Here is a 25,288-nt window from a genome sequence, read left to right as displayed (position 1 = left end):
TTTTCTTGTTAGGAGGTCACATAAACAATTAAAATGTCTGATTTCAAATTAGAGTATGCGGGATAAATAGGTATTTCTAATCAATAAATTTTCTTATGCTTGTCTTTTAGACTTATGAAATACTTAATATTAACTACAACTGCACTGTTTTGGTATAACTTTCGTATTATGAAGGTGTTGATTACAGATGTCCATCAGTAGCTACTGTAATAAGATCTAGTCCATAACCCAAAGATCCTATTATCGTAATAGGATCTTTGGGTTATGGAGTAGATTTCCTCAGGTGGGTGGCAAATTTGTTTGATGTTAACAAATTATTTAGTATCTTACTTGTCTATTTCATAATCAATGGAATACTTTCGATAGATAAATCTTTTCAGTAAATATATTACTAAGCTCCTTTGAATTATGTGAAAGCAATATTTCACTAGATTGCGTAAATTGAATACATTTGCAAAAATATCAGGCTTAACACGAATATTATTAGTGATATCCGGCGTATATCCTTGTAGTTAGTATCCGTATCTTGGGACGAATGAAATTAAATCAAATCAATTTTTTTATTCAAAATAAGTTCTTTACAGAGCACTTTTTTAATGTCAATACAACTATCACCACTTCACAAGATGTTTCGTTATGGAGAAGAAGCGGCGAAAGAAACTCCATAACACACATCTTTTCCAAAAAATATAATGTTAAACTTAACCTAATGGTACGGTGGAGCTGGAACTACTTCAGATCACACCGTTTTGTCAATCAAATGATCAGTTTATAGTACGCTTTTTTACATAGCGTCTTTTTTTCTGTGAGATTCAAAATGTGGTCGGGTATTTTATTGTAGTAGCGAAGACAGTTACTCATGAAAAATCTAGCGAAAACAATTATACGAGTATGTATTATGATTATAATTACATGATTAAGTGTATTTTAGTAGTATCAAAATTCAGGGAAACCTCATAATACCTTGCTTAATTTGTTTATCATTTCCTGTGATCCATTTACAATACCATTACTTTATACGTTAGTTCTTATATACTCATCGGAAACGCATAGAACGAGATATCAGAAAGATTTACGATCCAATACAGTTATCAACTCCTCCTGGATTAGTAGTTCTGAGAAGGAAGTAATCGTTGATAATTGAAATTTATATAAAACCGTTACATGAGGAGGATTACGACTTAACGGTAGAGTCTTGTAGCAACATGCTAGCTCAAAGTGTTGTGTTGTTGTGCGGGGTCCTGGCAGGTAATCTTTTATCTTTATCTTTTAGAATTTCGTCTCTAAAGTAAGAGACGAAATAGATGCTAATATTAACCTTACAGAAATAACAATAGATGCATTTGATCAAAATAATATCATAGTTACAAGTTTTTCAACATAAAATTTTATTACATGATGTACATACATTAGTGATCGAAGACCTACAACTATTAATCTTGTTAAAATTTTGTAGCTATTTAAGGTATAAAATCAGGGGTGTCTTTAGATTGAATCCCAGATTCCCGATTGACAGGTCGAGTTGAAACTCGATTTGAAAATCGTATTTATTTTTTTAATTTTTGCCTGACTGCATGAGAGAACCTTGGGGGCTAGGAAACTAACATGGAGGGATTTACACGACTGTGTTGTTCCTATTGTACCATATTACAGTATATTTAGGGGGGCTTGACAAACAAAGTATATTCTTTGTCGCCAGTTAAAATATTAGTTTATCAGAGTCCTCTTAAAAATCATCCCATGAAAATTTGTAGTTCAGAGGTCGCTCAACATTTGTAGAATATCCGAAAACTTAAAAAAAGTGTTCATTCAGTCAAATCGAAATAAAGCATCAATTGTTATGCTTTAGATTCACAGCAATCACGATTCTGAAATTGTCAAACTAATATTTCAGTTTCTATTGGTTATTTTTTTAGTTTTAATGTATTATTTAGTACATAACGAAATATTAATGATTTTATTGAATTGAATTTTTCAAGTTTCTCTTGTTTCATTTATTTTTTGAAATTCAATTGAAATATTCATAGTTTAAAATTAAATATTACGCTAAAATCTTTATCCTGACGATCCTTATGAGGAGAATGGGACAATATTATTAAAATCATGTATCGTCATCGGTTCTTGATAAGTGTTCAAAATTTTAAATTAATTGGATCGTTCGAAGTGGGTAAAATCTAGTTCAAACAGTCCGTTACATACATACATACAGGTCAAGCTAATAAAAGCGTGGTAAAAAGGCATTTTATATTATTATAATGTAGTACAGTCAATCTGAGTATCTTTGGCCCACTTTTTGTAAAAAACATTCTATAAATCTTAAGTTAGCCGTATAGGAATAGGAATACAAAGATTTTGGTGGGTTTAGGTGGTCTTTATTTCGAAAATATAATATTTTTATACTAATTTTCAGTTAATATCTGTGAAAACGTCATAAAACCTATGGGCCAAAGTTAGTCTATGAGTTGGGCCTGGATTGGCCCTAGTCCGAAATTTTGTCTATTTTCGCATGTTTTAACGTACATATTTTTAATTGATTTTATGTTTTATTCCGATTTTTATTTCTATTCTTTTTTACTACAAAATTCAATATCTGGTACAATCTGAAAAAAAATACAAAATATTTGCTTAAATATATACTCTTGAAAGCGACTTTTATATTCAGTATTTAATGTATTTACACACGTGACAACAATGCATTTAATCAGTCGAGTAGATTTCGATAAACTTGTCTGTAACGCACAGACCAATAGACAAAACACGATGCTCGTATAATTCTATAAGGTTCCCTTATTTTTCTTTTTGACGCTGAACAAGCGCTGAACCCTAAAATATATCATGATATCTAAAGTTGTAATAAAAACATAATTTGATAAGCTTGCAGAGTAATAATCGAGCAATAATAGGCCGATAACTAAAAACAGTAGTTTATCAGTAACTAATCCCTCTGCATTTTAATACCGAACCATTTTGATATCACAACTCAGGAATTAAATTTTGTTAAGTGTATTATCACATCGATAATAAAACCCACGAATTGATTAGATTATTATTTATTTCATAATTAGGTTCCTGCATTAGCTATCCTGCATTAGCTTACCATAAACAAAATTACTTAGCGTTCCTATATGAAAATTTAATAATCGGCCAAGTGAGAATCATACTCGACACAATATAGCATATAGCATCATGATGCAATATACTCGTAGCATCATGGAATATCTTAACTTTAAACATTTTTATAACTTAGTATTTATATATTTGTTCACCTAGTAGCATCGTAAAAATTTAATTATCCTAAATCTCCGAGAAAAAAAACTTAGTTATATTTTACTCTTATAATATTTTTTTATTTATAGCAACGTAAATTTTACATGTGTAAAAATTTCAAGTGGCTCTCTAGTACGGTTCAAGAGATAGAGAGAGCCTTGTTCCAGACGAATAGGTATATGGACAACGGAGGCTTAATAATAGGATACCGTTTTAGTTCTTTGGGTACGGAACCGTAAAAACCATGCATAGAGACACACACAAATTAATGTGGATACTCAATGATGATAATACAATTTCCTTTTTTGCAGTCCAAGGATTCACGCTGGGCTCCAACGATGTGATATACCACCTTTTCACAAGGTATTTGTAATCTGACTGTATTATAGTAAAATAACATTTATGTTTAGAAATTGCGCCCATTCGTACGACAATTAATTATATGCCTCCGCTCAAGATATTCTTCAGAAAAGAGTTTTTCGTAGTGGTCACTTTTGGCTAATTGGTCTTTAATGTTCGGTAAAGCCAATTAACTACGTGAAGAGCTCTTCGACTCTCATATACTGACTAAAATTATGTAGTTAATAATTCATTTATGCACAGATACTATTGCCATATATGTAATATATAATACATGAATTACAGGACGAATCCGACCGCGAGTCAGCCTCTCTTGGCGGATCCAAATATCATCGCTCAGTCCAGTTTCTCTTTGGATATCCCAACCATCATTACCATCCACAGCTACGGTGAAACAGTCTCTGGAAACTTCAATGCCCACTTGGTTCCTGGTAATTTGTCTGTTTTGTCTTATTTAAGTAAAATACTTGGTGTTAAATGGACATTATGTAATTCACGTATTGAGGACTATTGGGAACGCCATGATAACTGAGAACAAATGATATCAATTCCAGCCCACCTTGCGGTCCAAAACGTGAATGTGATCGCTGTTGACTACAGCCGTGGTGCCGGCATTTACACCGTGGGTCTCGGGAACGCGCCCCAGGTCGGCGAGATGATCGCCAATTTCATCAACATTCTCTACGACAACTTTGGTTACAGGATCGATTTGATCCGCATCGTTGGAGTCGGCCTCGGTGGACACATCGCTGGTATTGCCGCGAGGAAGGTTAAAGGAGAAATTCCTCACATTTTCGGTAAACGTCGTTATTATTTTTGTTTAGTCATGTAATTTAGTGTCATTTAATTATTAAACATATAACCGTAGCAACACAAATACTTCGGTGAAATACATGAAATACTTACTTAGCTACATTCGCTACAGTATAAAGTATTATCGTATTACCTTTTTCAGCTTTGGACCCATCTCTCATCGGCTGGAGCCACCATCCCGAAAAGTTACACCCCGACGATGCCGATGTCGTTGAGGTCCTCTACACTACCGCTGGTGTTTACGGCTACGACACGCCCTTGGGAGATCTGAACATGTACTCTAACGGTGGATCCCGGCAGACCGGCTGTGGAACCGACATCTCCTGTTCTCATGACTTGAGCTACGTATACTACGCAGAGTCCATAACCGCTGAGATGAATAATGGACCTCAATTTGTTGGAACCGCATGCGATAACTATGCTCAGGCCATAGCTCTACAATGCACTGGCGCTCGTGACGTTGTCTTCGGCGGCCCTGCGACTAAACGAGGGTACCTAAGTTTTATATTTCCTTTTCGACCTAAAATAATAAGGTAGTAGTTTAACTCTTTAGCGAAGTATTAAGCGCAAAAGAATCCGTAGCAATAAATAATCCATAATGTATTGTATATTAAAAACAACAAATTTATGAAAAATTAAAAATAGGATCGGATAGATCTATCCCAATTTAAGCTAGCAACTTGTCTGATCATGATAATACGGTTTAAGTGTTCAAGTCACGACACGTAATCACGAAGTAGTAATTCTATCTAACTTTCTAGGTTAATTTACGAAAGTACAGAATTGGAATCATTTATTTCCTCTAAAATCATATTTACTTTAAATTCTGACTGAAAGGCATTATAATTTATTCGTAATATTTTAACTGTTTTTCAGAATCTCTGGTACCTACACTTTCCTCACCAACGCCGTTCGTCCGTTCGCCCGGGGTTAAGCAGAACTTTTGTCAACTAACAATAAATACAATAAAATAAAATATGTTTATATATATGTGTGTATAATGCAGAACCCTTACACATGTGAAAATAAAATAAATGTTTTACATTTTTAGTCATACTTTACTATTATTATGGAGGTGTTATGTCGTCTATAGACCCACCCAGGATCATCTAGGACCCTGGATCCATTACCCCATGCTCTCACACATATTATAAGTCATAAGCAACCTTGCAATGAAATGAAAAATCTGAAAGTGTATTAGTCCTTAACCTTATCCATTATGCTGGCCGAAGGGATATTATATAGAGTGTAAGGTCTAGGTTTCAAAGAAATTTGAACATCTTTGAGAAGCCTTTCTTGTTGACTACTGTATCTTACATCACTTACTACATTATAAGACTACGGCAGTAGAAGTATTGTAAGGAATTAACCGTACCAAAACTATGCAAGTACTGAATTAATGAAGAATTAGTAAGAAACAGACAATCAAAATATATTCTATAATAGCTCTGACGCATGTACTTTGATCAATATATGTAAAAATATTATTTCAACATGGATATAATCTTTTTCGTTATCATTTTATCACGCTCATAACATCGAAATTATAATGTTATGAATAGTTTAACGTAGTTTCATAAACAAATTGGAATTTATCAGAAGATCACGTAGGTGATGCATAATTAAGTAATTATCGCACTTATACTGTCGTGGGGACCATGTTCAGATATACCTATTTGGTTGTTATTTTATACCTAGGGTTTACTTCAGGTAAGCTTTAAAGTTACGTTATTTAATCATTTGATACATTCCTCTCACTCTAATGGATATAGGATATTGAAAGGATTTTTAAGACTGCAGCTTTCAAACTTGGTACTGCTATTATTATCTAGCTTCATAATTTTATCTATACTCGTATTACCATCGCTACAAACAGTGAAATGTATCTCTTGACATCTCCGAATAAAAAAAGTTCCTTTTAGCCCTGTCTTCGAACCCTATACTCAGAAAGCTTGACCCAAAGTTACGCTACCAACATGTGAGGGACGCAAGAGGAGAATATCACTTGGTGGACTTATGGATGAAATTGAGCGATCTGGCTGAATCAGCACGCTATAATCCTTCGGCTAATGTTTACCATTTGTTTACGAGGTAAGCATAAACAAAATATACGCTTAAATGATTACTTTAAAATAGTACAGTTAATACTAGAGGTGGCGTAATGGATATAATACGAGTAAGTTGGCAAACATACAAGCCGTGTAAGAGAAATCATAACCAGAATGATTTTGTTTTGGTCTCGTTACTGCCTCAGCACTTCTGGTTTTGTATGATAATAGTACTAATCTACTAATAATCTACTAATAAATGTTTTATATAGGGAAAATCCAACGGCAAGCCAACCACTGCTTATAAACAGCCCTGGACTTCTGGAGATGACAAATTATAGAAACAATAGACGAACTGTTGTCCTGATTCATGGTTGGAGGGATTCGGTTCTTTCGGACTTCAATACCGTTCTTGTGCCAGGTAGTAATTAAGCTAAAACTTATTCTTTAAACCCCTTTTTATTTATGCTTGGCAACTAAAATCATCAAATTGTAATAGAAGAGATGACGGCCCTTACAAATCCGTCTTTCCTTTTTAATAATCCCATGTTTACGATATATATTTCAGTACAATTTCAGTGTAAGCCATAGATTAGTAAAGATTACTCACTCCCAACTAGAAAATGTGCCCAGTTTTGAGAATTGAAATACTTGCGTAAAAAAGTTTTGCCACGTCTCCGTGCTAAAGTATTCCTAAAATATTTGAAATAATTATTTATTTATTATGTAAATTCATGTAAATTACGCAGTATTAGTTATTTATTCGTAAATTTTCTCTAAAAATGTTTTTATTTGTCAAAAATTCAAAAAAAGAACTTACGATAATAAGCCATTTGTGGCTTCATTCAATTTCAAGGCGGCGAAGTATCTTTACTAATCCATGGTGTAAGCTTTCAGAATTAACGAAACTTAGCTTAGTTTCTGAAAAATGTTTAAATTTTCAGCATTTCTTGCTGCTGAAGACCTGAACGTGATAGCGCTAGACTGGAGCGCTGGTTCTGGTTCCGTCAACTACGCAGCAGCGTTGGCGAACACTATAACATCAGGAAGAGCAGTGGCGGAGTTCATTAATTGAAGGTGGTAGAACTCTTTGTGGTTCGACTCCGGCGGCACCACCGCCACACCTATTTCTACCTAATAACAGCAGTGTTAGGCGCTGCTGTGTTCCGGTTTGAAGGGTGTGGTAAGGGAGACAGACTTTTCCGAGGCGTTCCATCTTAGTCCTCAGGGGTAGCGGCATATCTGTGGCCGACCTCAGGCAGGAATATCTAATCCTATCTGGGGTTGATTACAGATGTCCATGGGCGGCAGTAGCCACTTACCATCAGGTGGACTGCATGCTCGTCTGCTACCCTTATATTATATAAAAAAAAAAAAAAAAAAAAAAAAACTGGCTCAATGAAGCGAGTGGGTCTACTCCTGTTCAATACCACATCGTTGGCCATGGACTTGGCGGACATCAAGCTGGTATAGTCGCTAGGAACGTGAAAGGAGATGTAACTATTGTTACCGGTGAGTTTATTGCGTAAGGAGAGGTTTTTTACGTCCATTTAAGTTAATATCTAAGTGGTATTTGATAAGTGATTACTAGAGTTTATAAAGACTTTCAATTCAAATTCAAATTGAGCAAGAATCCTGCATGAAGTTGGGATTTATTAACCATATCAAATCGGAAGTTAAGTCATTCGTATAAAGCAGAAATATGTAGATGTGAAGATGGTGTCATCTATAGAATTCCGAAAAGTTTTTGTTATTGCCTTTAAGTTATTGTAATTCGTGACGGCAATACTTTTGCGTTATTTACTTAATTATTTAAATTTTAATTTTAGCTAATTGCCTAAACGTTCTAATATGTTTTCAGGCTTGGACCCCTCTCTCATTGGATGGATCAATCATAGCGACCGATTTCAGCCCGACGATGCCACGTACACCGAGGTGATCCATACTAACTGCGGCGTGCATGGATATATCTCTAATTTGGCACAAGTTGACTTTTATCCCAATGGCGGCGAGTCTATGCCAGGCTGTAATTCTCACACCTGTGACCACGCAAGAAGCTTCTTCTACTTTGCGGAGTCGTTAACAACTGGTGGATTCACGGGAAGACAGTGCGTTAACTACATGGCTGCTATTTTACAGACATGCAATATCTTGCCTGGGAGGTTACAAATGGGTGGTCTGCAGCCTAAAATAGGGTATGTACTTTGCTTCCTTAGTATTATAACTGTAAAATTAGGATTTTATTATATAATTGGGCTTTTATATAAGTATCTGACAGATGTATGAACATTTTTCTGTTTTAGTTGTGCGATTAAAATATGCTCTTTATGTTGCAAAAATAAATAATATGAAGTTGTATCGAAGTTGTACTAAATCATTTTCCATTATTAAAGAGACATAATTTGTTTTACAGGCGAACTGGAGTGTTCTTACTGGAAACGAACGCTGCTCCGCCGTTTTCTCGAGGCTGATTTACGAGGAACTTGATGCCTTTTATAAGTAGTTAATCATAAAGTAATATGCAAAAATACCGTGGTTAATGATGACATAAGTATGTGTGAATTTTGTCGGTATAAACTGGTGTAGCAAAAATTTTGTATTGTTTTTAAAGTCGTACTTAGACCCTCTTTTTTATATTTCAACATATAATCTAATAAATTTGTGAATGTGCTATGTATTAAATCTTCTGAATAATAATGTTGTAAATATTCAATCTATCTGGGTGTACAGTCGCTATAAATTGATTTATAATAGAAGGTACATTTACACAATGTCTAATAAAATAGACGTAACAGCTACCATAGATCCTGTTACGACCTTCAGTATGATCAATCCTCGACTATCATCTCATTGTAAAATGATCAAGACCATCTTTTCAGTGTAAAGTTACTGTTTAGCTCTGTTTCAGATTAGTATGAATTTAGCCCGACCGTAGCACAGATTTTTCTATAACTCAAAATACCAATTATTTAATATAGCTTAATTATATCATGATTTAGATAATAGATACTATGATACTTGGAAAATTGTATCTAAACTTATCTCATGCGTCATGCAAATATCTCCTAGATATTATTGGGAGTTATTTAAGATTGTTTTTAGCGCTTGCTGATATAAAGCTCGTAGATAAGTCAATCGACAATTAAAGAGTTGACTTTGTAGTTTATTGTGCGTAATACATTTTATTATCATTTACAATATTATAATTTTATTATAATAATGTTACGGCTGACATTGATTGTGCCAATACTCTGGCTTGGAATCTGTACGAGTAAGTACCTTCTTCTTGATATAGTTTTCTAGAAAATCTTTTAATTATTTAATTTATCTAATAATATTATAATTAATTATGTTTTAAATTATTTGTACAATGAAGGGTGATGAGCTTAATAAACACCACATAAAGTGCAAATATGATTGTAGTTTCGCCCAAAGTTGTTTATATGAGAATCTAGAAAAGATCTAAATTTCTAGGTCTCCTTTAACCGCCACCTTGCACATCAGAAGGTGTATACAGTACATCACCAACAAAGTACCATCCGAAGGTTTTTCGCTGTTCCACTAACGGAAAATGGGTCTATATGGTTTGATGAATAAGTTAGAAAGAGTAGTTACTTCAAACTTAAAGCTTTATGGGTAAGAATTTCCAATGAAGTCAATTATTTGTAATGGTTGTCCAGAATGATATCCAACCGGGTAAAATTTCGCGGAAATACTGACGTAAAAACTCTTTCCAGGTTTACCAACAGATTCAATTATAAGAAAACTAGACCCAGGTCTGCGATACCAATATGCCGTGGATTCGAATGGCGAAAGTCACCTGGTTGACCTCTGGATGTCGGTTAACGATGCAATGGAAGCAGCAAGATATAACCCTGTAGCCAGTAACGTTTACCATTTGTTTACTAGGTAAGAAGTAAGCCATTAAATTAAATTTGAGTTAAATAGCGCAGTACTGAGCTGTGCTGCTTATGATTACCTTCTTACTTTTATGTGTAATAAAACTACGTCTCCGATTGAAATCAATAGGAAAGTTCCCAAGTAAAAGAAACTTAGTACCGTAGGTACTACTTTTTCGAAATAAAGTTAAGTTTTAAATAGATAAAAACTCATTATCGTCCTTTTTTTAATTATAATATTTTTTTATCTTTGTATCTCTATCTTTTCGGGGTCATTTTTCAATTACTTACAAATATGAATTATATCCAATATAAAATTTATTTAATTATGTTCTCTGTTTTTAGGGTTCCATATTTAGTTTTCTTTTGCTTACCTGTTGCTATTACTGTTCATATGCTATGTATTGTCGATAATTATATAATTATTACGTAAAGATTAAAATCTTAATCACAAAAGATAAAAAGATTTCTATTCACGTAGTGATGATTATTATTGTTTTACATATTTTTCAGAGAAAACCCATCCAGGAGCCAACCGTTAGTGGTAAATAATGTTGAATTACTTACACAGAGTAATTTTAGAGGAAATAGAAGAACGATTATTCTCATCCACGGATGGATGAACTCTGCTACATCTGATTTTAACACCGTATTAGTGCCAGGTTAGATTGTGCACCTAGATAGCTTAATAGACCGCTAATTGCGAACATAATATTATATATTCTGAAATATATTATGAAATCGGGGCCGGTGAACTCATGGTGCGTTGTTTGACCAGCGTGACCATATACTTATGAATGTATGTGGGAGAATGCTTCATTTCATATATATAAATATTCCGTTTTTAAAATCACATGATATTAATTTCGAACTACCGCTCCGTATTAACAATTGGCTACCCGTATCATGGTATAAAAAAGGGGCGCGCAACTGTCAACAGATCAGAAGTTGTCCAATAGTGGGCACGGCACGGTGGTGCTCTGAACTGTTTGGTATTTTGCTTGGGTGTTATTGTTACTATGGTGGCATTAACGCTTATTCATTTAATTATTTTAACTATATTTTTATAAATATTGGTTAAGTTAGTTGAATCGAAATACCATTGTAGATCTACCTACCGGCGCGCCCACATCAGAATCGGGATAGGATACGCCCTTTTATTACGTAATAGTTTTAAAGTAACGGTAACAGAAGATAATCAACCGCGTGTATAAGGAAGTGTTCAACTGAAGAATTTATGGTGGCTGTACTCCTGACGACAGTTTGGGACGTGCAATGGAGGCGATATTGACAAGGCCTTCGACATTGGAGGAGCTGTGTGTGAAACACATGATGAAACCGGTTGCGTGAGTAACGTGTACGGTTTGTCTAAATATTATAATAATTTTATGTGCATTATTTTAGCAAGCGTGTGAAAGCAACCGCAAGCTTGGGTACCGCAAGCTTGGGTATGAAAATTGAGGAGGTGGAAGGTGGTTAGCATCGTCCATGTTAACCGTCTACGTAATTAACACTCATTGGCGCCGAGACTCATTGGCGAACGATTGGCGCTCCGGTATGATCAAACCAATGGTTTTTATATTTTCGATTTTGCTATTTGAAAGTTGTTAAAGATTATAAGAATCACTAATATGAAAATATTTGGTTATGCGCGAAAAATTTAACAATCACACTCGTAGGTACCGACATTTTTTTAGAAATGTTTTGGGTTTTTAAAATCGTCGAGTAATTTCAACTATGCTTTTCACAGTTTCGTTGCTTATATCAACTCTTTAAGAGTCGATGCTTGCTTATGCTAAATAAGTAAATGAATAACGATCATATAGTTTTAAATGATTGCGCTGCAAAAAATATTTTACGATTGTGAATACAAGTTCTGATATCTACCCTTTTGTATGTACCTATTCGTTGTAATGCATTTAACATTCTTAATAAACTCCCAGTCTTAAAATAAAACTAGTCACAATGAAGATTATTATTGATGTAAAAGGTTTGATAAATCAGGTAGCATACTTTTTGCCATCGCAATTCCATGACCCGTGAATTTCGTAAGTTTTATTTCTAGTTTCACCTGGAACACCGTGATAGTGAGATACGAGTATGTATTGTGCTCATTGAAAGATGCTATCTAATAATATTTACTTAGCGCTTGTTCCCAGAATCTGTAACTAAAATGAAAGCTGCTTAATGGGGGTTTTGTAACAACACTTGACTTGTGATGGCCGTAGACGTGGACCAAAATTGAATGAAAATGTAACATTCAGATTCTGGTGGTGAGTCAGTAAGTTGTTCATCGGTAAGCGACTTTGTGCTCTTACAAATTTGTGTATTTAAAGTTATTGATAAAGGTTACAATTTGCGAAGGATACATTAAGGTAAAGGTGAAGAAAAGGAGTTTGGTAACGTTCGCATCACTCCAAATGGTGTATTGGACTAGGTAAAAAAAAAAGGTGAATTAACGTAAGTTATAACTTATTAATAAACATTTAGTCTTCTGTGTTTTTCACATTGTTTTGTGACATAATGTGTAACTATTACTTGCTATTCACTTTAAAAATTGCAGAAGTAAAGAATAATGGTGCAAAGCTGTAAGCATTTTGATCGGTCAAATGTGTTTAAAGGTTTAATTTAATAAAGACAATTCATCAGCCTCGCTCGGAGTCGATCAAGTATTTTTAATAATAACTTAAAGTTTGAACTTGTTTTACAGTAGTTTAAATTGTTATTGGATCTTCTTTCTTATTTTGTGTCATAGTAAATAATACCTTTCGAGATGACGTACATCACGATCCTAGACTTTACGTGTGTTGGTACCTTTAGTGAATACTTTAACAGTGGTAAGTCTTCATTAGTCTTCATTACTTATTCATTGACATAAGGATTTTATTGTTATTTCATTTAATTTCGTAACTGTGCAGATGGCGACATTACGTCTAGATATACGGCTGTGGATATAACAAATTCAGAATATTCACGCACGCAATGTTTATATTATACGAAACAATTCGGCGTGTTTTTCTCCTATTCATAATTTTGTCGTCGTTACATAGATAAAGGGTTTCTACCACCTTTATAACCTTTAGGTTATAAAGGTGGTAGAAACTTTTATGGTCCGGCAATACCAATACCATACAGCAGTGTTAGGCTCTGCTGTGTTGAAGATATTGATGGGCCTCAGTAGCCACTTACCATCAGTTGGACTGCATGCTTGTCTGCTACTTCTAAAATTTGGTTTAAAGTTTTTGTGTGTGAGCGAGTATTATGTATAAATCAATCCGGGACGAAATAACGGTATTTGTAGGTATACTTATTATTCTTGCAAATGGTTAATTACAATAACTTTTGGAAGTTATTCACAATTTCTGGTGATAACAGATACTGTAACGTATGTGTTATATTAAATTGAAATAGGTAATTCTATTATTATCAGATATTGTATCTATTGGAACTCGCGGTTCATACCAGAAAATATTCGTTATTGTTTTGTGTTCATACTGTTTCGACCGCTGTTTGTTATTCTACGAATTAAAATGTATATCTTTGCAGATTTATAAGTCAAAGTCAGGTTCGGACGAGCAATTATATACCTACTGCAAGTTCTGATAGAATTCGAAAAATCGAATACTGCAAAAAGAAAAAGAGACAAGAGTACATACACTACTGTCAAATTGGACTCTGCAATGTGTGATCATTATTGTGTGGTAAAGACTTTGTTTGCAGCAATGCCTATCGCACAAACGAAGGTAATTGTAATAATCAAGGTAAAAGTAAAATGATATAAGGTAAATAATATAATGAAGGTAGGATGACTCCAATAACTTTTTACGTTTAATGACCTGGTTTTCGTTGTAATGTAACTGTGGACTTCAGAGTGTTATTTCGTTGGCATTTGACGTCATCACATGAACGGTACGAACTATAGCTCATGTTATGGTAAGGCAATAGTATTTTAATTATTTTATTAAGAATAACGACCACGGAGTACTTGCTGCTCTGATATTTTCTTTACTGTATGTAAAGTTGACATTAAAACTATTTGAACGTGACAATTCACTTTATTATTATTTTCACACATTTGTGTTGTAGACATCAGGTTTTTCGGTTTGAAATTAACTTTTACTTTTTTTATTTTTATGCTTGTTACAGCTTATTTGTTTACAGTTCTAAATAAGAAAAGCACTCGTGCATGGTTTTGAGCAGGTCTCGAATAGTTTCTTATAAAATTCTGTCATAGTCAAATGAGCTGACTTAAAAGGCATTAATGATTTACAAGAAATCCTGTCTGAGATAGTCAGACACATTATAACAAATTCGGTAAAGGAAGACATCGTGAAGAACTACACATCGGGAAATATATTCTCAAGGGTATCTGGAGTCTACCCAGTGTACGTTTGGCGATGCAGAAGACTATGCCATAGATTTAAGCGAGCCAAACGAAAAGATCTGTAGATTTTACTCTCAAACCATGAACGAAACGCGGAGCACTCTCGTTATATCGTATATAATTATTGACTATACATATAATGTAATGTGTTTTCAGACTACGAGAACATGTGCTATGGAAAGGAAACTATTTGAACATGTCAGATGACTGTGAACCCTGTGAAGCAATGACAGTATCGACAGTCAAAAATCTGGTAAAAACTTTGTGTTTCTCTTGAGTACCTGCGAACTTTGGAACGGTATGTGGATTGTAAGTTCTGTGTTATCGGGATTGTCTTGCATATCGATGATTGTCTGGCCAACAGTCACGTTTATGTTTGATAATAACCCGAGTGCCATGTGATTTGGCAATTCTTTTCAGGAAATAATCAATTATGTACGTACGCTATGTGACTTAGCGAATTTATGATGTCATGTGACTTGACATCAGCCATGTGATTTGGCAATTCTTTTCAGATAATAATCAATTACGTACGTAAGCTATGTGACTTAGCGAATTTATGATGTCATGTGACTTGACATTAGCCATGTGATTTGGCAATTCTTTTCAGGAAATAATCAATTATGTACGTACGCTATGTGACTTAGCGAATTTATGATGTCATGTGACTTGACATCAGCCATGTGATTTGGCAATTCTTTTCAGATAATAATCAATTACGTACGTAAGCTATGTGACTTAGCGAATTTATGATGTCATGTGACTTGACATTAGCCATGTGATTTGGCAATTCTTTTCAGGAAATAATCAATTATGTACGTACGCTATGTGACTTAGCGAATTTATGATGTCATGTGACTTGACATCAGCCATGTGATTTGGCAATTCTTTTCAGATAATAATCAATTATGTACGTAAGCTATGTGACTTAGCGAATTTATGATGTCATGTGACTTGACATTAGCCATGTGATTTGGCAATTCTTTTCAGATAATAATCAATTATGTACGTAAGCTATGTGACTTAGCGAATTTATGATGTCATGTGACTTGACATTAGCCATGTGATTTGGCAATTCTGTTCAGGAAATAATCAATTATGTACGTACGCTATGTGACTTAGCGAATTTATGATGTCATGTGACTTGCCATCAGCCATGTGATTTGGCAATTCTTTTCAGATAATAATCAATTATGTACGTAAGCTATGTGACTTAGCGAATTTATGATGTCATGTGACTTGACAGCAGCCATGTGATTTGGCAATTCTTTTCAGATAATAATCAATTATGTACGTAAGCTATGTGACTTAGCGAATTTATGATGTCATGTGACTTGACATCAGCCATGTGATTTGGCAGTTCTTTTCATGTGACACGACCATTTATTTACACTATTAGACACCGGTTATGGGGTTAACCAATTAAAGTTACGTGTTTTGTGTACCATGAGATTTGGCTTCTGTGGTTAAAATTGAGACTATATTATCCGCGAATCTAAAGTAGTTTATCCACTTCTTTAATATTATTGAATTTGATTTTTTTAAACTTTTGTTCGCGAGCCGTAACGGCTGCTCGTCAGAATGGCCGTGTGGGAGAATGCTTCATTTCATATATATAAATATTCCGTTTTTAAAATCACATGATATTAATTTCGAACTACCGCTCCGTATTAACAATTGGCTACCCGTATCATGGTATAAAAAAGGGGCGCGCAACTGTCAACAGATCAGAAGTTGTCCAATAGTGGGCACGGCACGGTGGTGCTCTGAACTGTTTGGTATTTTGCTTGGGTGTTATTGTTACTATGGTGGCATTAACGCTTATTCATTTAATTATTTTAACTATATTTTTATAAATATTGGTTAAGTTAGTTGAATCGAAATACCATTGTAGATCTACCTACCGGCGCGCCCACATGTACTACATTATACATACCCGATTTATATCGTAAAGTAAGTGAACGACATGACATTATATAAATTACGCGTTCATTCTTCTTAGCTTTCCTGGCAGCTGAGGACGTGAACGTCATTGTCGTTGACTGGAGTGCTGGGGCTAACGCACTCAACTACAGGACGGTTATCGCCAACACACTTTCATCTGGTGCAGCTGTAGCGAGTTTCATTGACTGGCTGAACCAGGCGGCAGGCTCGACTCCTGTGCAGTATCATATTGTAGGCCACGGTTTTGGGGGCCACCAAGCGGGCATAGTGGGAAGAAATGTGCAAGGAGACATCACTTATATTACTGGTGGGTTTTGTAAGACATTTATATTTAGCGCTATGATAAAAACTTAAAAAAAATCCGAATAATTCGGAAACTAGTTGACCTATCGTGAGAAATACAGTGTTCTTAATATTCTATAACGCTTAACGGTAAAGTACCTACAATAGTATTGTTATGGTATTACCAATATTAATATATCATTTAATTGTTTATAAATAAGATAAGAAAATACGAGTTTTATTATCTTACTTTTCCAGGCCTGGATCCAGCTCTTATAGGCTGGGTGAACAATGTCAATCGATTCAATCCTCAAGATGGTCGCTACACCGAAGTAATTCATACGAATTACGGTATTAATGGATATCTGGGTGACTTAGCTCAAGTCGATTTCTACCCTAACGGTGGAATTTCCATGCCAGGATGCGATTCTAACGCCTGTGATCATGCAAGAAGTTTCTTCTACTTCGCGGAATCGATTACAACTGGTGGATTTACAGGCAGACAATGTCTTAATTACTATGCTGCTATTCTAAATATGTGTAACTTGCTGCCTGGACGTTTACAAATGGGAGGCCTTAGACCTAAAATTGGGTAAGATGTCATTATACTTACTTTCTGTATCATTCCAATTGCATAAATAAGTTTTCATCTGCGTAAACATTAACTATGACGTATAATCTCCATTTAAGGTATCCCCTGGCTTCTGTACAAAACAATATATTTTGCATTATCGTGTCTCTGCGACACAAAGTTGTTTAAATCAATATTTAAGTAAAAGGTTTTCAAATAACATTTATATTTCCAAAATTGTTCTAATGTTCTAATCTGGAGGCACGGCAGTGCCTCCGCCAAGTCGGGCCAAAGTCAGAATTATTGGAAAATATATTCTCTAACTTCTGTTTCAGGCAAACTGGAGTGTATTTATTGGAGACAAATCCTGCGCCGCCTTTCTCCATGGGTTAAAGGCATAAAATATATTCTTGTTAATGATTTTGTATGAAAAATACAATATTATTTACTATACATTATTTTATTAAAACACTTATTATAACAGTTATTAAAGCAATAAATAGGACATTCGTACATCGTTTAATACTTCGATAGCTTTCAGAGAGCGCACTCTATACACTGGCAAGTTACATCTAGGAAATGCCATTTGTACTTAAATCTATATTAGGAATCTGGATTATATCACAATTGGTTGGGATGTTTTAAGTTCTTTGGAGCTCTCCGTTGAGATTCCGAAGGTTCAGGTTTGGATGTACTTGGAGCGACTGGTTTAGTTGAGTTTGCTTTTCCAGGGAGGTCTAAAAGGCTGCTGAGGAAAGCTACTCCTTGCTCAGCAGTTTTGTAAACACCCAAAAGGAATGATTCTGCGTCAAAAGTATTGTTCTCTTCAGTGGTCGTCTCCTCTTCTGGAGTTCTGGAAAAATATCCAAATGTTTATGTTTTTATATGAAGTTATAAGTTTTTGGTCATGTCTACACGTAGATGCACCAATATGCATATCCTTTTTTATATTTAGTATATTTTTGGGATTAACGTAAACATTCATAAGTAAAATCTGTTCTTTCGATATTAACCCTAGAAATAGACAAACGATAATGAAGCTTTAAAAACTTAGTTTCTTTTCATAGTTATGAATAATAAGAGAATTTAGAAGTTATTTCGAACGTGCCAAATTGTATCTTCAAAATTTACAAAGACAGTTATAAGCCCTTACTCTTCTGGTTCAGCTGGCGGCTCCTCCATTTCCATTCCACCTGCAGTGGATTTGAAACATCCAATAGGGAACTCTAGCTGACCATCTCCTAACAACCTGGGTTCCAACTCCAAGCAGCCGCGTAGACCGTCAGCCGTTGGGGCCAAGTCGCTGAATTTTGCGCAAACTTGAGCAAATCGACCGAACACTTCTAGACATATTGGCGCTGGATTTGCACCTGGAACAATATGATTTCAGGGAAATGTAAAGTTTTAAATGTTTGTTAAATCTCATAGTAAAATATACGTATCATTGTACGTGTTATGCACTATGTATTCACGCCATAGAGCTACGATACTAATGACATACCTTGTATCTTAGAGCTATGAATAAGATTCTTGCCGTATGAAACGTTGACTGAAAATCCTTCCTCGGGTGAAACATACTTCATATGAACACATCCTGAAATTGTATAAAAACCTCTATTACATTTATTGAGTAGCGAGGGCTAAGAAAAACTATAAAATAATATAATAGTGTGTTAATAGATATAAGTAATGAATAAAAAATCTACAATTGTGCTTCATAAAATGTATATGAATTTAAGGGCAATGTAATAATAGCGTTTACGAATAAATGAATCGCATTGAAAAATATTTCCGTAAATTTAGTCTATAAATAGCCTGTAAACCTTTATACCATGCTTCTATTTATTTCTTGGTAACATAATAAGTTACTGAATAATATTAAATGAATGAATCGCCGTATTAATGTTTGTATAGTTCTAATATAGTTCGTATACTCGTAAAATATTACCTGGACCGCCGAGGTCCACGAAGGTTATGTTGAAGTCGACGCAGCAGACGCAGGCGGGGCCCTTGCACATGCAGTTCCGGTTAGGCTGATCGCTGCGTAGTTCTGGTGTCTCTATTAATTTCTTGCCGTCCTCCCAATCTAGGAAATCTGGAGAAATTCGAAGAAAAAAAGCTTTGAGAAACTCATTCTATCCATGTGATATCGCCCTTAAATAATACCAGATTCCCGTAGATGTGATAACAGACTTTAGGGCATGGGATCCCAGCTAGGCCATCGTCTCCCTGCAAATTTATTCGACTCATTTATTACTTGAACAGGTAAGCGTAGTTATTAAACAATAGCCATTTTGGTAATTAAGAATAATTCTAATCGTCTATATTTCAATAGATAAAAACCTCACGTTCATTCCTTATTTTTCCAAATTGTTTCCTCATTATTTCTATTAAATTTTATCATCCGAACATATCGATTACATGCCAAGTCGCGCATAACGAACATGGATAACGCCGTCAGGCGCTACAAAAAACGTAGCTACTAGCCAATGAAAAATGGATTATCCGTTTATAATACTCATTCGGTACTGTTGATAAAATGTTTTTTGATCAGTTTACGTACTTCGTAATGCACTTTCACGCGTGTGGTGACTTTCACTTCGGTTCACGCATGCCCTGCCTGTGTTTCGGCTCGGTCATTGTTCCGTTCTTAACGGTGAATAGTGCCATGTATGGTGCATTAAGTGGGATAGTCCTGATATTTCAATTTTTAATTTTGAACTAGGAGAACAACGCTCTATTCACTATGAATTTGATTAGATGAAGGGATGGAAAATATCTCGAGGCACGGCGTGCATCCACCAAGTCAAGCCAAAAAAAATAAAAAAGCGGAAAATTATATATCTATGTAAATATTTGACCGTGATCACCATTAATGTTAATAATGTTAAGTAAATTATGCTAGTCAAGGAGAGGGCTTTCCTCTTCTCTTTCTGTGAAATATTAAGAAAATTTATTATAAATATTATAGCCATAGTTAATAAGTTTTTAAACCTCCTCCGAAATCACTTTATTTGTCGTGGGTTATTGATTTCTATGAGTATAAGTCGACCAAAAAATTCGTTAAAATTTTTCATCCTACACCAAATCGAAACAATCGCCTGGATATGGACATTAATACCAATTTGTCCTGTTTAGTGCGCGATGAACTTGGGAACCCTATCGATAGTACACGAGTTCCAGATAAGTATCATTACGGAGATGGTCGAGGTCGTTATGTAACACATCTTGAATAATACGATGTAAGAAATTTCTTATTCTTTGTGACACAAAGGTTACCAGTTCGAGCATAAAGGAGTACATATGTAGATAGATAAAGTAATCATGACTTAACTGGAGTACCTAACGATTACGCTTGTAAAAAATCTATTACTTTTCTATATAACTAGTTCACTTATATATTCGTAATATATTATTGAAAATAAGCTGAATATACGAGTTTATTGACAATTAATAAAACTGAATGTACCTAATTTCCGACAAACACAAGATATTTTTTACCGAATTGGTTCACTTTACAATTGAAATTAATATAAAATATGCTGCCATAATATGTATGAGTTAATAATTCACACAAACATAAATAATAACATATATTATGTATAAGCATGCATACCTAATGGTTCATAATTTGTAATGTGCTACAATTATTGCGTTAATGTAAATGCTAATAGCATATACTTCAATTTTACGTAATAACTTGTACAGTTACTTAACATTATATATGCTAATACACTGTAATAAATGTGTCGACCAAATAATTCACCCGTAAATATTAGGTAATGAACACTTTAGGAACCTACGTCCCGCAAGCAGTGACTAAATACAGTACGGTAGCAAAAACAATGAGTGCATAATACATTTTTAATAGTAACGTCGATTCGGTCAAGACACTGCGGGCTAATCAAGCACTTTCTAAACCAAGTACGTAGAACAGTAAGGTACTCACCTAAAATGTTGGCTGCGTGCGACGCCGCAAGGAACGCGACGACCAGCGAAAGCGTAAGCCTGACCGACATTGTACGCTTAATTATTCACGAAAAAATTAATTTTGAGGCGCAATTTATAAAGGACAAGCTTCTCAGAGCTTGATGGAGTCCGGTTTGTACGAAAGAGGCGAACGTCGCCACCGCTCAACTAACACTGCTCCTTTCCTCGGATCTCGGGCCGTTTCACCTCGCTCACAATAGAAGGTGAAATTTAAAATAAAGCATAACGCAGTATAGTAATGACATGCATCAGTGAGATGCATCGAGAAAGCGAGTGGAAGTTAGGGCTGTTTATTAATATTGTTATGAGATTGGGTTGCGAAAGACGAAAGCGGTCTCGTAGCGGTCGGTAATTACTATATAAGTACCTTTACGACAAAAATAAACGAAGATTTCTAACAGTGTGCAGAAAATTGAAAACATACCAATGTCTCCGAATAAAATAAATATACATTGTTATTAGCAGCTATAGAATAAAAGAAAATAAACATTTCTCAAACATAACCAAATAAATTTGTTATAGATTTTTTTATGCATTTAATAATATTTGTAAGAATAATAATTCTGTAGAATTTTAGTACAGATATAATCTTCAATTGTAATGTAATAATGTATTAAACTCAACTTCTAACTTTATGTAATGTAACAATTATTTAAAGCACACATATCTGTTTTAATTTAATAGGATAATATACTTATTTACTAATCCTATCGAATTTTAATTTTCGTTGCTTTGTAAAATAGTTACTTGAAAGATAATATTATGAGTACCTATCTAACGTACCTATCTATGATCCTAATATAGGGCTTAAAACCGTATCGAAGCCTCGATTTCTACTTTCTCTATGTGCATAAAGTGTAATGAACGGAAGGGGATATAAATTACTAACATTTATTTAATAAACGAGATTCGTTATAGTCTAGAAATTTAAGTACTCCAAGTCAATTTGTTAATAAAATTGTACTTTCAGCTTATAATTACATTTTATCTATTGTAATTAGAGGTTGCTGTTTGGTGAGTATAGTATGGAATAGAAACGTACTCGTTACCTATCGTGCAAAAATCTTATTTTACCATATCTCTCCAGCTCTACATAGGTTTAGTAACTTTAAAACCTTTAATAAAATAGATTGTAATTTTTCAACATGACATTTGCTGCCCATAGCTTCATATTCAGGCTTCAGATACTATTTTAAGGTTTAAATGGTAACTTTCAAGATAAACTCAATGAGTCCATACACGAAGGCACTTTCAAGTTCCATTAACGGGCTACTGGCTCTATTACCGGGCTACCGACCAACCAATTTTTGTATGAACAAAATTCTGTTAATTTGTACATCGGGAAGTCATGCAATTTAAATTTGCAAGATTCGATATCCGCAGACATAGTATTATACTGCAAGATGTGAATGATTGCAATACCCTGCAATTATGTTAACAAATCCACCTGTAATAATTACCCAAACAACATCTAATACTTTAGGCACAAACAGTTTAATCTATCAGCATCTTGATGAAGCTATAAAGCAAATTGAACACATTAAACGGTTGTCTTGTATGGATTATAATGCTAATGGATTTCCTCGGTTACTCTATGGCAGTTAATGGCCGGTTTGCGCTTAGCGCTATAATTGTAATACGTACGGACAAGTGCATCGTGTCCTACTGTCCTAGATTGAGGTCAATCACCTTAAGATTTGGATTCTTCTAATTAAAATCATTTGTAACGTAGGTTTGAGTAAGCGTGTACGAATCTGCAATTTCTTGCACCGAAGAGCGTATCCCACCTAATAGGTACATTTAATTAAAGTCATTCACCTCCTTCTCATTTCGAATATAAAATTATATTAGGTATGTACGTACTGTACATATGTATTCAAAATTATTAGTGCCCCGTACGTCTTATGTGCACTCCATTTTTTCCCTAACCTAACCTACCCAATTTCAACTGCACCTTGTGACGTCCATCGTCTGAGCAAACTCTGAAGTTATAATGGTTAAGTTTGTACTTTTTAGGCTGCAAATTTAAGAATGTACCTACTCGTAATAAGGCATCAGAATCACGCTTTGTTTTTATTTATATGTAAAAATTATGATTTGATAAAATGAAGTCCTTGTTTTGTACATTGTATTCATAGTAGATCTGGTAGGTAAGGTAGCTTAAATATTTAGAACTCTGAAGTTAAATATAGAGAAAACCCACGTCAATTAAACAAAGTCGAGGCGGCAACGATAAACAATTTATTTCAGTGGATAATACTTGTAAACTAGACGGAACACTAAAGGAAAAAGTTAAGTCGTTGAAGTGCAGTTATGTGGTTTCATTGCATGCACGCATGCACTGCCCACTCCGGTGGTCACTGTTCGGAAGTAAAGATAACGGGTGCCAGTTGAATGCTTAAACTTGTAAACACATTGCGTTGAATTAGCAAAGTTGAATTGAGTTATTGCCTACTTATCATGCTGATTTATTATGCCGCCGAATACTGAGTGTTGTTAGCATTTATTGATTACGACACAGTCGTAGTGATAGCGGATTGAATTTAAAAGGAAAATAAAAAATATATAATTTCACAGACAGAAGCTTTCAAAGTCCATTAATAATTCACACGAAGCAAACTCTCTAGTAGACTTAACTCCTATGATCTGGTTACTTTTAACTTGTTATAAGAATTTAACTTGTTATAGATAAAAAATAAGGTCTTTTATTTTAGTCAAAACTAATATTCTTGTTTAACTTTTTAGTGCGAAGTTTATTCTAATAAGATCCATACTATATATTATTTACTCAAGTAAGTGTAACATGTTACAAAATTACGGTAATCGGAATACCTGACTATATTTAGATTATCATCACCACCCACTCGCTAACAATTATACTGTGTGTTGTCATAAAACCAATATGAAAAACAAGCAAGAGGCGGAGACAGATTCAACTTTCTCCGTGTAGAAAGTGACCCTGGCGCAAGCGGTCGGCAATTTGACTGGACGCCGTATAACATTCTATAGTGGGCTTCCTGTGAATTGGCTAACATAAGGTAAATTAACTAGTAAAGGCTGGTAAAACTTAAGTCCAATGTAGTTTACTCAAGATTCACATTATAACTTAAATGATTTTTAATGTTTTTGGCTATAATATACTAACAAAAGTCCAACTTAATATTTAAAGTAAACTAACGCGTCGAATTATCTTGGTTGTTAATTACGAAGTACATAACATACATTTTTATAAAAAAATATAATTGTAAGATTTAAATAAATGTATATGTACATACAGGCATTACAGTACACTAATTATAATTGTAGAAATATGTTTTTTAGGTTCGTTTTCTACTTGCCTTAATACACATATATGCACTTACCGCATAAAAGTGTTCGTTATTTATTTATTTTGACACATTATATTATAATTATATATTTTAAGCAGTTTTTTGTTACAAACGTTGGAGTTATATTTCTCTACCAATACATTTAAGGAGTAGTATATCCGAGAGCATCGCTCTCTTTATGGTCATTCTAGAATTTTCTAGGACATTCTTCCCTTGTTGGAATTTGTTCTATATTCCATATAAGTATTAATTGCATAGAAATCGATGCAAATTTAAAGTTGAACTGAATACGATAAATACCTGCAATTGTTTGTTTAATGCAAAAACTATTGGTAGTTTGCTCCGTTTGTTCCTAATGAATGAAACGATGCGTATCTTACTTTTAGGAAGCATGAAATCCT

The 25,288-nt window shown here is 34.4% G+C and overlaps 4 protein-coding genes across 4 annotated transcripts; 3 read left to right on the top strand and 1 right to left on the bottom strand.

Moving 5' to 3' along the window:
* Positions 1-289: 289 nt before the first annotated feature.
* Positions 290-5,494, top strand: LOC140754463 (pancreatic triacylglycerol lipase). The gene is made up of 6 exons (XM_073089481.1): positions 290-1,248; positions 3,579-3,630; positions 3,913-4,058; positions 4,182-4,424; positions 4,583-4,931; positions 5,317-5,494. Exons 1-6 carry the CDS (start codon positions 1,206-1,208, stop codon positions 5,372-5,374), a joined length of 891 nt encoding a protein of 296 aa, XP_072945582.1. The 5' UTR covers positions 290-1,205; the 3' UTR covers positions 5,375-5,494.
* Positions 5,495-5,822: 328 nt separating this feature from the next.
* Positions 5,823-9,097, top strand: LOC140748272 (inactive pancreatic lipase-related protein 1-like). Its single transcript, XM_073081062.1, has 7 exons — positions 5,823-5,828; positions 6,353-6,531; positions 6,761-6,909; positions 7,433-7,556; positions 7,876-8,000; positions 8,350-8,683; positions 8,902-9,097. Exons 1-7 carry the CDS (start codon positions 5,823-5,825, stop codon positions 8,957-8,959), a joined length of 975 nt encoding a protein of 324 aa, XP_072937163.1. The 3' UTR covers positions 8,960-9,097.
* Positions 9,098-10,219: 1,122 nt separating this feature from the next.
* On the top strand, positions 10,220-18,019 carry LOC140754418 (pancreatic triacylglycerol lipase-like). Its single transcript, XM_073089426.1, has 5 exons — positions 10,220-10,397; positions 10,901-11,049; positions 16,774-17,022; positions 17,256-17,589; positions 17,904-18,019. The coding sequence occupies exons 1-5, from the start codon at positions 10,324-10,326 to the stop codon at positions 17,959-17,961; spliced, it is 864 nt and encodes a 287-aa protein (XP_072945527.1). The 5' UTR covers positions 10,220-10,323; the 3' UTR covers positions 17,962-18,019.
* LOC140754427 (uncharacterized) lies at positions 18,010-21,659 on the bottom strand. The gene is made up of 5 exons (XM_073089437.1): positions 21,518-21,659; positions 19,517-19,663; positions 19,070-19,162; positions 18,722-18,938; positions 18,010-18,421 (listed from the first exon to the last, which is right to left on the bottom strand). The coding sequence occupies exons 1-5, from the start codon at positions 21,585-21,587 to the stop codon at positions 18,190-18,192; spliced, it is 759 nt and encodes a 252-aa protein (XP_072945538.1). The 5' UTR covers positions 21,588-21,659; the 3' UTR covers positions 18,010-18,189.
* Positions 21,660-25,288: the final 3,629 nt, after the last annotated feature.

This window comes from Epargyreus clarus, unplaced genomic scaffold, assembly GCF_041222505.1.
Source record: "Epargyreus clarus isolate Ecla_fem2 unplaced genomic scaffold, WU_Ecla_fem_2.2 ptg000003l, whole genome shotgun sequence".
In the NCBI taxonomy this organism is placed as follows: Eukaryota; Metazoa; Arthropoda; class Insecta; order Lepidoptera; family Hesperiidae; genus Epargyreus; species Epargyreus clarus.
Note: the sequence above shows the minus strand (reverse complement) of the source record. Positions and strands in the feature narration are given on the sequence as shown.

Excerpts from the sequence above, each read along its gene's own strand:
- LOC140754463 (XM_073089481.1), top strand. The coding sequence starts at position 1,206 with ATGCTAGCTCAAAGTGTTGTGTTGTTGTGCGGGGTCCTGGCAG. Across the intron at positions 3,631-3,912 it reads ATATACCACCTTTTCACAAG|GACGAATCCGACCGCGAGTC; the intron begins GTATTTGTAATC and ends CATGAATTACAG. Across the intron at positions 4,932-5,316 it reads GGCCCTGCGACTAAACGAGG|AATCTCTGGTACCTACACTT; the intron begins GTACCTAAGTTT and ends ACTGTTTTTCAG.
- LOC140748272 (XM_073081062.1), top strand. Across the intron at positions 6,532-6,760 it reads GTTTACCATTTGTTTACGAG|GGAAAATCCAACGGCAAGCC; the intron begins GTAAGCATAAAC and ends TGTTTTATATAG. Across the intron at positions 8,684-8,901 it reads GGTCTGCAGCCTAAAATAGG|GCGAACTGGAGTGTTCTTAC; the intron begins GTATGTACTTTG and ends TTTGTTTTACAG.
- LOC140754418 (XM_073089426.1), top strand. The coding sequence starts at position 10,324 with ATGTCGGTTAACGATGCAATGGAAGCAGCAAGATATAACCCTGTAGCC. Across the intron at positions 17,023-17,255 it reads AGACATCACTTATATTACTG|GCCTGGATCCAGCTCTTATA; the intron begins GTGGGTTTTGTA and ends TTACTTTTCCAG. Across the intron at positions 17,590-17,903 it reads GGCCTTAGACCTAAAATTGG|GCAAACTGGAGTGTATTTAT; the intron begins GTAAGATGTCAT and ends CTTCTGTTTCAG.
- LOC140754427 (XM_073089437.1), bottom strand. The coding sequence starts at position 21,587 with ATGTCGGTCAGGCTTACGCTTTCGCTGGTCGTCGCGTTCCTTGCGGCG. Across the intron at positions 19,664-21,517 it reads GCACGCAGCCAACATTTTAG|ATTTCCTAGATTGGGAGGAC; the intron begins GTGAGTACCTTA and ends GAATTTCTCCAG. Across the intron at positions 19,163-19,516 it reads CGTGGACCTCGGCGGTCCAG|GATGTGTTCATATGAAGTAT; the intron begins GTAATATTTTAC and ends ATACAATTTCAG.